General features: G+C 35.8%; 1 protein-coding gene across 1 annotated transcript; it reads left to right on the forward strand.

Annotated features, from left to right (window-relative positions):
- The first annotated feature begins 3,454 nt into the window (after positions 1 to 3,454).
- On the forward strand, positions 3,455 to 11,838 carry LOC127831851 (uncharacterized). The gene is made up of 4 exons (XM_052356934.1): positions 3,455 to 3,600; positions 5,332 to 5,451; positions 7,259 to 7,437; positions 7,969 to 11,838. Exons 1-4 carry the CDS (start codon positions 3,552 to 3,554, stop codon positions 8,053 to 8,055), a joined length of 435 nt encoding a protein of 144 aa, XP_052212894.1. The 5' UTR covers positions 3,455 to 3,551; the 3' UTR covers positions 8,056 to 11,838.
- Positions 11,839 to 13,235: the final 1,397 nt, after the last annotated feature.

A 13,235-nucleotide genomic window follows, 5' to 3' on the forward strand; every position in this document is an offset into this window, starting at 1 on the left:
GGTACGACTCTCCGTGCGAGACTGTTCTTCAGAGCACGCTAGAGGAGGTCGACATCCAGACCGTCAGAAGAAAAGCCTGATGCACACTGCAAACAAGTAGACATCCCTATCAATGGATGAATTACTCTTAGCAGCACACAGCAAATATGACTAGAGGAGGATTTCCGTATAGTCGTCCCTCATTTCCCCCCAACGGCTTTTTGCCGGTCATGGGTTTGATGATAATGAATGATGAGGTCAGCAAATTCAAAAATAAATTAGCTAAAACTTTGTTATAATAATCATATATTGTCAATCTGATTTTTTTTCTACATATTCAACCCCGAAAATGGTAAACATATATTTTTTATATCAAAGCCTACCTTAATATTTCAGTTATCTATATATTCAAATTTTATATCGACCTTCATCAGTTTATAACAGCTCTCTGACGTAAATCGAAGCGGTTCCGCATTTCTACTCAACAAGATTATGAGTATTTTGAACATTACACGTGCATGTATAGGGATCAAGTGCAGTGACACGAGGATCTTTTTGCTTGGTACGTTGATCGTGCATAATATCGGCGACAATATTGGCTGCTCCGTCTTGAATTCGCTGCAGTCTGTCAATGTCATATTTTGGGATTTCAGTGAAACGTCCGTTGCAAAAGCCTAGATGAGAATGATGTGCCTTGCACAAGGACCTCTGCAGATTGTTATAAGTGCCTACGAATTTTTTTTTCAATTACACACAAGCGGGTTGACATTTTCTTTTGATGTGCTGATCAAAACATAAATTGCTTTTCATTTGTACACCAAGGTCTCGAAGATGATCTACACATTAAATATCAAAGACACCAATATTTATGCCGGAGATTTTTATTTTTGACAATTACTGTTCAGAACCGTAAATAATAATTTCAATTGTGCATTTTCAATTTAAACCGAATCATGCAGTGAATGAGTTCTCTTTAACAATTACCGACAAGTTGTAGTACTGATTCTTTATTTTGAGGATTTACAGGTTGAATTTTGAATTTAAGTTATGTGATCGTCAGCGTAACCACACAGACATGCTGGATATTTTTGAACAACCTTGTTTGGGCATCGATGTACCGCTACATGGTATCACTGGACCGGCACAGGAGCTAGCCCTGGGGAACACCGTACTTAATGGGTTCAGACTTCGAGGAAGGGTTATTCACTTCAACACTCATTGATCTTTCAGTCAGATAAGAGTCCGTCTAATTAAGTGGAGTTCATTAATCAAATCATAAATCATTTCATGGGATTGAAATTGCGGTTGGCATGTCAATTGTTTTGAAGACGCACTAAGATCAGTCATAACAACTAATGTTACTTGTGAGCACTAAGATGAGTCATAACAACTAATGTTACTTGTGAGCACTAAGATCAGTCATAACAACTAATGTTACTTGTGAGCACTAAGATGAGTCATAACAACTACCGGGTAATGTTACTTGTGAGCACTAAGATCAGTCATAACAACTAATGTTACTTGTGAGCACTAAGATGAGTCATAACAACTAATGTTACTTGTGAGCACTAAGATGAGTCATAACAACTAATGTTACTTGTGAGCATTCAGAAAGTCATGATATGCATATTAAGCATAGTTGTGAAAACACTGTCTAAACATAGCTGTCTAAACACTGTCTAAAAAAAGCTGTCTAAAAACACTGTCTAAACATAGCTGTCTAAACACTGTCTAAACATAGCTGTCTAAACACTGTCTAAACATAGCTGTCTAAACACTGGGGTATTTACGATAAGCACTTTGATATAATGGCAGTAAGATCTGTTTTCAGTTTTAATGCAACCTTTTCAATATTTTTTTGGTAAAAATGTTAGATATGAGACTGGTCGATAGTTTCATACGCATAGGGACAATCCCAGTTTCTTTAGCGATGGTTTTATTACAACACTTTTCTATTCGTTTGGAAATTTACCTGCCACCATAAATCGATTTATGATTTCTGTGATAGCTGGGCTCAAAAATAACGAATTGTCTTTTAGCTGTACTGTATTATATATAGACTGTTGAAACGCGCAACACGTAGTCTTATGGTGTTCAATCTGGCGAGTTATTGTAAAATTGGATTGTGAATTTCAAAATTACCGACTTGGTTTCCGGATGTTCCCCCCCCCCCAATACGTTTCCTCCCCCAGACGTTTCCCCTCCCCCCAAGACGTTTCCTCCCCAGACGTTTCCCCCCCCCCCAATTTTAGTTTTAGTGCAGACGTCCCCCCCCAACAAATTAATAATTGTTTGGTTGAAGTATAATCTTGATTTATTATCAAAATGATTATTTTGTTTATGAAGTCTTTAATTAACTTTATCTATGAAGCAGCTTAATTGTTTGTTTGTTTTTTGGTTTTAGAAATCTTTTTTTGTGTTAAACTGTGTAAGGAATGCATGGAAATCATTAGTAAGTGCATGTTGGTGTACTACAGTAGAATAAATGGAATATTCTCAAAATCTTACTGAGTATCTTATACATATGTTGCTTATTTGGGATTACAAATACAACCAAGCATAGTGTGTAATCAAGACCCGTTTTGAATACAAAATTAACACCTTATTTCAGTTTGAGTAAACCTGGGCAGGGGTGTGAAACTGTAGTTGTTTGTTGTTTTACATTCACTTAAATAGGGTCAATTGGTGAATTGAAAAATGGTAAAATCACATTTATATAAATTTCAAAACTGTTTTTCTTGTAACAGTTAAATATGATAAATAAATAAACTATGTTACTGTCAACAATTCTATTTTTCATGCATTCATATGTATATAATCAAATTATTGGATGTCACTGATATTTTAATTTTTACTAATATAAACTAATTAAGACTAATTAAAACAGAATTGCAATTTCCTTGTACAATTTTTTCATTATTAATAATATAATTAGCAAATGTAATAAAAACTTATTGATATTTTAATAATTTAACTCAATGATATTAATAATATTTGATAAACTATTTAAAAATGTTTTTGTATGATAATGTGAGAATCTCATCTTATGAATAGCTACGAATACGCCAAGTAATGGTTGTACCATGAAACTGACACGAAATGTCAATAAGGCTCTCGCTGCAATCGAACAAAAATGTCAATGAATTGGTTTAAACTTACCAAAAACCCCGACCTCACTTCATCCTTAAAATTAATATATAGGTGCCGATTATATATATTGTGAATTATATTATTATTATTATTATTATTATTATTATTATTATTATTATTATTATTATTATTATTATTATTATATAAATCCGGTATAATAATAATATTAATAATAATAATAATAATAATAATAATAATATATAATTCACAAAAATCAAAAATTCATTTAATAATGGCGAAATAATAATTGTTTAGAACACAATTAAAGGTGGGAGCGTTAAAAATCTTTTAAAGAAAATGGTCGTGTGTAGCCTAAATCTTACCTGTTTGGTAGTCGCGCTCAAAACTCGACGTATGTAAATCGGGAACCAGTTGATTAGCCAATATCCACCTGAACGTAAACAATTTCGTATTCGATACAAATGAATTTACTATATTTTGGAATTGTTTTAGCCGGGCTGATTAGTCTAGGTAAATTTTTATTTCTTCCTGATTTCCATATTTTTCGATTGTTTTTGTGTGGACGCTTTACGAAAAACCTCAAGTGAGACATAATTTGTACACAGGTATTTTTCAAAATGGTGGACCAATCCATTTCCTGGTCAATTAATTTTACTGTATTTGTTATCTGGTGAAATATTGCTTAACTGTCATTTTCTAATATATTAAATGGAGCTGTTGTTTTTTTTACAATATTGAGTAACTGTCATTGTGTTTTTATGAAAATAATGAAATTGCTATCTAAAATCTATGTTGTTATTTACATAATGATGCCATGTATAACCAAAGACTTATTTTATAGGTCTTTGATATAACCCAACCAATGTTTATATAAATCTTTAGAATTAATATAAATATTAGTGAAAATCATTTGCTCAAATGGGTCTTCTGAGCAATATCCAGACACTGACCATATCTAATTTAGATCTAGCAAACCAGCAAGGCTGTTTGAATTGACCTTATTTCACGGTATCGGCTCATTTCGCCCTAAAACCTGTTCGCCCTATGTTACTCTCAGTTGTTTCGCCCTGGGTAGTTTTACCCTTGCAAGTGGGTGGTTTCGCCCTTATTTTAGTTTGAATAACAATTAAAGCCGATTAATTAACATACCAATTATCTTTAATTGAATATTTAATTAAAGTATGTTGTATATAACACCTTTCACACCTCTTACACACAACTGTATTTCCCGTGAAACCACAAGTGTGAAAGAGACGTTAATTGTGACAACCATATATTCAGATAATTAAAAAAAGAATATCTGATGTGTAACACGTACTTTTAATATGTCTTGTTGCTGTTGGTAGTTAACTCAACACAATCTTATGCTTTAGAAATGTGCAATGAATGGAATAATAAACATTTTTTTCTTGTCTACACTATAAGCAGTATACTTTTAATATTGATTTTGTTCGTTTTGTATGAATCCATGACTTAAATTATTAGACACATTATTATGTTCAAATTATATGGTAAACATGGAAGGAAACAATACAGAAGATTGCCAGTTATGTGCTTCTTATTATCCCCTTATTAACAAACATTTTTAGGGTTCAAAAGGAAGTATGAATGCAGCTTGTGACAATCTAATGATAAATCCATTTGAATTGCTGTAAACTAGGGCAAAATGACCCAGGTACATGTATTAGGGCAAAACGACCCAGTGCGAATGGGTATTAGGGCGAAATGACTGAGGGGCGAACAGGTTTTTGAGCGAAAAAAAAAACGGATTCTTATTTCACAACAATCCTCGCCCACTCTATGTAAAAAACATACAATCTTTCTTCGTATAATATAATACCATGCACATTATAGTTTTTTTCCATTCGGACAGGTACAGGTTCTTTCCTTATTGGGCCAAAATTATCACTGCAAATCGATGATAGAGACTTGAAAGCTTAACTATTAAATAATAACCATTATTTTTGACAAAAGTGTAAGAGGAAGTAAGAGGGGGAAATAAATAAAGCACTATAAAGTGCTTCTAATTTTTTTGATGTTTGTTTTAAATTTTTTTTTTTTTAAAATAATATCATTAAAATTATTAAAATACTCCATGATGAAAACAGTTTTGGAGCTCTTGGAAGTTGGAAAAATAACATAACAGTATGTATATTTCAGTTTTGTTGTTTGTTATTTAAACAGCCAAGCTATGCGTTATTCTGACAAAAAATAAGGCTTCACTTTTTTACGTTGTCACAGGATCAGCCCTTGAGTGTTATGTGTGCAATGACCAGCCCAACAACCAGGACAAGTGTGTGAAGACCACAATCCAGTGTAAGAAGAATCACGACACATGCAGAACATACATCCACTGGAGACGTAAGAACCTTTACTTTCTGGTTTTGATTTCAATTGCATTGACGCAATTCTTCCTTGGAATAGGTTTTATTTAAAACAACATACAACAAAACAGTTAGTATGCAGTGATTTTTATGCTCCCGGTAGGGTGGCATATAGCAGTTGAACTGTCCGTCAGTCAGTATGTCAGTATGTGTGTATGTCAGTCTGTCCATCCGTCCGAAAAAAACTTAAACCAGGGCCCTCAATCCATTTTAGGGAAAGCGGGTCGCTACCCATAGCAGGGGGAATTTTTGCGGCGTTTCCCTTTTTGGGGGATTTTTAACTTACTCTCTTATTATTACATTTGTACATGTTTGCACTATATTCATTGCTTATTTAATAATTTAGTATGTTTGACATAATTTAAATTAAAATAGAATTGAGATATAGTAATCATGAGACATCTATCTAAAAAAAAAAATTTTTTTTAGGGGGAATTTTTCCCCCCAAAAGGGGAAAAAAGTATACTTTTCAGGGGGGGAATGCGGCCGAATTTCGTCCGTGGATTTGACAGATTGAGGGCCCTGTAAACGTTGGCCATAACTTTTTAACTATTGAAGATAACAACTTGATATTTGGCATGCATGTGTATCTCATGAAGCTGAACATTTTGAGTGGTGAAAGGTCAAGGTCATCCTTCAAGGTTAAATAAATGGCGTCTGTCCGTCCGAAAACTTTAACATTGGCCATAACTTTTTCAATATTGAAGATAGCAACTTGATATTTGGCATGCATGTGTATCTCATGAAGCTGCACATTTTGAGTGGTGAAAGGTCAAGTTCATCCTTAGTGTCAAAGGTAAAAAAACAAAATCCAAGGGAAGTAATAAGCTTTAAAGGGAGATGATTTCTATACCTGCCAAATGATAAATAGAAATTTTATTTCAAAGCAGCGTTGTAGGGGGCATTGTGATTACTTAATATTTCCCAATTTCATGGTTTATCGCATTATTTTTCCCAATTTCATGGTTTATCGCGCTAATTTTCCCAATTCAAATGGCACAGGCTGTTACAAATAAAAGCAAAAATAATCACTGGTATAAAGTTAAGTTAGATGGTTTGAAGTCATAAATGGATTGTCATTAGTAAATTTGTTTGAACTCCCCTTTTTCTGCCTGAAATTGAAAATGTGTGATTGGTGAGAGAAACATTGAATTTTATGTGAAGCCAATAGAATAAAAAGTGATTACACATTCCTTTTATAATAAGACCATTATTATTTTTGTAGGGATAATTTGATTTCCGTCTGGCTTTATAAAAACCTGGTGTAAGATAGGTACGTAAAGTATTGTCCCAGATTGTTTGCAGTATCCGCTGGCTAATCACTGGCAACACTTCCTGCTTGTATTGCATTTTTTGTTTAAAGGGAGACTCTAAGTGTAAATCCATTTTAAGTGTAAAGTGTAATCCCTAATTAGTCTGCACAGACTATTCTGGGACGACAGTTTTAGCACACACATTAAACACCTGTTTTCTCTAAGTGTGACTCAATGTTTTTATGCCCCCGGATCGATAGATCAGGGGTATATTGTTTTTGGCCTGTCTTTCTTTCTTTCTGTCTGTCATTTTGTCCTAAAACTTTAACCTTACAGTAAAGTTTTTCAATAACTTTTGAAATATTGAACATAGCAACTTGATATTTGGCATGCGTGTGTATCTCATGGAGCTGCACATTTTGAGTCGTGAAAGGTCAAGGTCATTCTACAAGGTCAAAGGTAAAAAAAAACAAGCGGCACATTAGGAGGCATTGTGTTTCTGACAAACACATCTCTTGTTTGTCCTTACAGAGCCACCATATTGGACACCTCGAAGTGAGCGCATCTTCTCAATTGACAAGTCTTGTACGACACGTCAGGAGTGTGAGAACGAACAGAGGGTGCTTGGCCTGCGCTGCTTCAGGGACTGGTACCGAGACTGGATGTGTACCGAGTGCTGCCAGGGAGACAGATGTAACTACTATGTCACGGTAAGTTAGTGTTTTGTTTTGATTGGTTTTCTATGGGAATGTCTGTATAAAAACAAGGCAAACAACTCAATCTGCCTTAACCAGGATAAATTCATTAAAGAAAGTGCAAGCTTAGGATTTTTACAAAATTAATACTTTTTCCAGTGTTATACAATTTTTTTTACGATTTTCCTGTTAAAGTTTGTTTATTGGTAAGCACCTTTATCATATAATAAGATATGTTACTCATATCATCAGAGTTTTTGTAGTAATAGTGCCTGCAAGATATAAAAAGAATGGCTCAGAACTAAATTGTGTATAAGATTTTGACATGTTTTTTTTCTTATAATGGGTCGTACTCCTAATGTGAAGTTATTTTTTTTCCAAAAAGTTCAAAATAATTGTTTGTTGACACTCAGATTATTTTAAAAAGAGCTGTAAATTTTAAAGAATAACATGCGGACTGCACAGGCTAATCGGTGACGACAGTTTACACACATGCATTAAGCCCAGTTTTCTCAGAATAAGACTCAAATGTTTAATTGGTTTCAGCTTGGAGCCTCCAGTGTACAGCTGAGTATCGGCCTGCTAGCCTCGGCCCTGCTGTTTATCCAGATGGTGTTGAACGTGCGTCGATGAACCCCAGTCTAACATCTCACAGTTGACATTAATTGGAATCACAGAATTTAACCTACAGGCAATAGAAAAACTACATGAATACAACTTGACAGTAATCGTCAGATGGACATTTTATCAATAGACATATGCGACTGAAATCTAGGCACTTTCATGTTTCTGTTACTTTTTATGCCCCCGGTAGGGTAGCATATAGCAGTTGAACTGTCCGTCAGTCAGTATGTCAGTCTGTCCGTCCCAGAAAAAAAACTTGAATGTTGGCCATAACTTTGCAATATTGAAGATAGCCACTTGATATTTGGCATGCATGTGTATCTCATAAAGCTGCACATTTTGAGTGGTGGAAGTTCAAAGTCAAGGTATTCTTTCAAGGTCAAAGGTAAAAAAAAATATAATAAAAAAATGTTTTATTTCATAGCGGCGCAGTAGGGGGCATTTTGTTTCTGACAAACACATTTCTTTTATCATAAAGTTTGTGTAAGCAATAGCTGGATATGTACATAGGCGCTTATTCCATTTGTAGATTGTACAAGTTTATTTTGAGCAATCTTTTTGAATGAAGTGACACGAATCCAGCGCAATTAACATAATTTTTTGATAAAATAAAATGTGCACTATAATCTAAAAATTTCATCTGTACATGTTGTTTACAAGCAATACACACACACAAGCTACCTATCTTTAAGTTATGTTTTGAAACAACTGAAAAAGAAATTGTTGAAAAATATAACTTCAACACAAATTCAAGTAAATTTTAGTGGCTTGTTTTTGGATATCTGAATTTTATTACAATTCTCTATCAAAAGTCATTGGCTATTTAATGCTTTCAACTAAGAATACTTCTATGTGGCTCAAAGAAACATGAAAACATTTTGATGTCAGAGTATCTGCTTATTTTATTTGAATAGAATTATGAGATTGAAAACCAAGTTTAGATGTGATTTTGTATAGCATTGTATATAATTATCTTTTTCTCATAGATCTTTAACATTGTACATAGACCATTCCTTGATAATTTCAATATGTATGAACATATCATAATTTTGTATTGAATTTCATATTAATTTTAAAAAGATCAATTTTGTATACCCCTTACCCCTTACCCATGTAGCTGACTGACGTTTACCTTAATAGCTAACATTTACCGGACTCTTACTATTTTAACTCTTTCCCACTCAGAGTCAAAGTTAAAATGGCTATGTGCAAACAGCATAAAACCAGAACAGCCTGCGAGTAACTCGCAGTCTGTCCAGGTTTTATGCTGTTTGCTGCCCATCAGTATCTAAGGGTGGGAAATGAAGCCTTTAAAACTTGAATCTATTAAGCAAGGTTTTTAATTTAATATAACTTTCTAAGGGACTACAAATGGGTCAAAATATGTATTTAAGTGGTAAAGGGTTATACAAATGAGTCGTGCTCTGTGAAAAGGGTGTTTAATGCATGTGCCTCAAGTGTCTTCCTAGATTAGCATGTGCAGTCCGCACAGACTTATCATGAACGACACTTGCATGTGCAGTCCGCACAGACTTATCATGAACGACACTTGCATGTGCAGTCCGCACAGACTTATCATGAACGACACTTGCATGTGCAGTCCGCACAGACTTATCATGAACGACACTTGCATGTGCAGTCCGCACAGACTTATCATGAACGACACTTGCATGTGCAGTCCGCACAGACTTATCATGAACGACACTTGCATGTGCAGTCCGCACAGACTTATCATGAACGACACTTGCATGTGCAGTCCGCACAGACTTATCATGAACGACACTTGCATGTGCAGTCCGCACAGACTTATCATGAACGACACTTGCATGTGCAGTCCGCACAGACTTATCATGAACGACACTTGCATGTGCAGTCCGCACAGACTTATCATGAACGACACTTGCATGTGCAGTCCGCACAGACTTATCATGAACGACACTTGCATGTGCAGTCTGCACAGACTTATCATGAACGACACTTGCATGTGCAGTCTGCACAGACTTATCATGAACGACACTTGCATGTGCAGTCCGCACAGACTTATCATGAACGACACTTGCATGTGCAGTCCGCACAGACTTATCATGAACGACACTTGCATGTGCAGTCCGCACAGACTTATCATGAACGACACTTGCATGTGCAGTCCGCACAGACTTATCATGAACGACACTTGCATGTGCAGTCCGCACAGACTTATCATGAACGACACTTGCATGTGCAGTCTGCACAGACTTATCATGAACGACACTTGCATGTGCAGTCTGCACAGACTTATCATGAACGACACTTGCATGTGCAGTCTGCACAGACTTATCATGAACGACACTTGCATGTGCAGTCCGCACAGACTTATCATGAACGACACTTGCATGTGCAGTCCGCACAGACTTATCATGAACGACACTTGCATGTGCAGTCCGCACAGACTTATCATGAACGACACTTGCATGTGCAGTCCGCACAGACTTATCATGAACGACACTTGCATGTGCAGTCCGCACAGACTTATCATGAACGACACTTGCATGTGCAGTCCGCACAGACTTATCATGAACGACACTTGCATGTGCAGTCCGCACAGACTTATCATGAACGACACTTGCATGTGCAGTCCGCACAGACTTATCATGAACGACACTTGCATGTGCAGTCCGCACAGACTTATCATGAACGACACTTGCATGTGCAGTCCGCACAGACTTATCATGAACGACACTTGCATGTGAAGTCCGCACAGACTTATCATGAACGACACTTGCATGTGCAGTCCGCACAGACTTATCATGAACGACACTTGCATGTGCAGTCCGCACAGACTTATCATGAACGACACTTGCATGTGCAGTCCGCACAGACTTATCATGAACGACACTTGCATGTGCAGTCCGCACAGACTTATCATGAACGACACTTGCATGTGCAGTCCGCACAGACTTATCATGAACGACACTTGCATGTGCAGTCCGCACAGACTTATCATGAACGACACTTGCATGTGCAGTCCGCACAGACTTATCATGAACGACACTTGCATGTGCAGTCCGCACAGACTTATCATGAACGACACTTGCATGTGCAGTCCGCACAGACTTATCATGAACGACACTTGCATGTGCAGTCCGCACAGACTTATCATGAACGACACTTGCATGTGCAGTCCGCACAGACTTATCATGAACGACACTTGCATGTGCAGTCCGCACAGACTTATCATGAACGACACTTGCATGTGCAGTCCGCACAGACTTATCATGAACGACACTTGCATGTGCAGTCCGCACAGACTTATCATGAACGACACTTGCATGTGCAGTCCGCACAGACTTATCATGAACGACACTTGCTGTGTAAACTGCATTTTTGCATGGCCCAAATATATTTAGGTATGATGATGATCAGTGTGTGACACATAATTTAAGTATTTAATTCTTGTAAAAATTCACAATACTCCGGTAAATGTTAGCATCTATTGTCAAATGTTTTAGTTAATTGCCATTTGTCAGAATATTATGTTTTTTAACTAGAAAACAGACTGTAATTAGGAGCCCAAAACTCTTTCCAATACATGTTGTTCTATTCAAATCAATGTTACTGCTAATGATTTTATGGACCAATGAAAAACTGCATTTTAGAAACACGGCTGATATTTATTTTGAATATCAATTTAGCAGGAAAAACCCTATGCATTCCAGTTTGGTTGTGAAGCTTTTTCAATCTATTTTATATGCATATAATATTTGTGTACTCTACCACTGTAAATACATCTGGAAATACATTTATAATTTTGTATCTTACTGTTTGTATTTTCTATCGTTACTATATAAAGAAGAAAAACTCCAGCTGCTGGAGCAGTATTGAATTTTTATTATACACAATAAGTTGGTCCTTTATTTAAGGCAAGTGACCGATTGCCAAAACAGTACAGAACAGAACAATACAAGACAACATAAACACATATAAGAATAAAGCTGGGGTCACCACCTTGGAACGGTCAATGCAAAGCATTGGGGGTTTATGTCATTGACTAGACAAGGCACTATAGCACCTGAAATATCCATTCATTCCCATTTCTCAGAAGGCATTGTTAGTTCGCTTAAAAGTTGCATGTATTTTAAGTAAAAAATGTGTTATGCATATATATATTGTATGTCTGAAAGAGTTAAGTCCTTATAAAGTTTAGAAAGAATATTAATAAGAGAATATAACTGTGCAATAATATAAGAAAGAGTTTAAGTTCATATGCAGTACTTTTCCCTGAAAATCAAGCTTTAAAGCTTTTATGTTTATTTGATACCTTGTGTAGTTTCATGCAATACCTGGGGCTTACAAGCACATTTAAGTAACTACTTAAGAATGGAAACAAGATTTATATGCAAACAAGATTAATGGCTTTTGAGCATTGCACCACTTTCCCAAATTGAGATCTATCTACCTATGAAGTTCATATTTTATGCCTCTTGAAGTTTTACAAATAATTCCTTGGGTTTGGCAAATTTCAGAGAAGCTTTTTATGCCCCCGGATCGATTGATTGGGGTATATTGTTTTTGGCCTGTCATTCTGTCCCAAAAACTTTAAGGTTATAGTAAAGTTTTTTTTCAATAACTTGAAATATTGAACATAGCAACTTGATATTTGGCATGCATGTGTATCTCATGGAGCTGCACATTTTGAGTGGTGAAAGGTCAAGGTCATCATTCAAGGTCAAAGGTCAAAAATCAAAAACTTTAATATATTAAAGTTTTGCAATAACTTCTGAAATATTGAACATAGCAACTTGATATTTGACATGCATGTGCATCTCATGGAGCTGCACATTTTGTGTGGTGAAAGGTCAAGGTCATCCTTCAAGGTCAAAGGTAACAAGAAATATCTTTAAAAAAGATATACAGCGTAAATAGTTTAATGAATGAGATCAAGGATAGCGAATGTCTTTTTCTGTGCAGTTCTTAGCTGCATCACACGCAGTACGGGATGTTACGGGGAGTTTTCGCGGCTTATTTTACATTATAACATATTGCTGGTCAAAAACCTATAGATACAAAACAGAAAACCAAAAGAAGAATGGAAGTGAAATTTAAACATATGAGTCAACCGGCCACACGAGAAGTATCCGTATTTATAGGCGCGTTCTTCGAACAAACCTGTTTTAGTGGTTTGTCGGGCATTGCTATTTGATTCGATTATT

Source organism: Dreissena polymorpha, chromosome 5 (genome assembly GCF_020536995.1).
Source record: "Dreissena polymorpha isolate Duluth1 chromosome 5, UMN_Dpol_1.0, whole genome shotgun sequence".
In the NCBI taxonomy this organism is placed as follows: Eukaryota; Metazoa; Mollusca; class Bivalvia; order Myida; family Dreissenidae; genus Dreissena; species Dreissena polymorpha.

Excerpts from the sequence above, each read along its gene's own strand:
- LOC127831851 (XM_052356934.1), top strand. The coding sequence starts at position 3,552 with ATGAATTTACTATATTTTGGAATTGTTTTAGCCGGGCTGATTAGTCTA. Across the intron at positions 3,601-5,331 it reads AGCCGGGCTGATTAGTCTAG|GATCAGCCCTTGAGTGTTAT; the intron begins GTAAATTTTTAT and ends ACGTTGTCACAG. Across the intron at positions 5,452-7,258 it reads AACATACATCCACTGGAGAC|AGCCACCATATTGGACACCT; the intron begins GTAAGAACCTTT and ends TTGTCCTTACAG.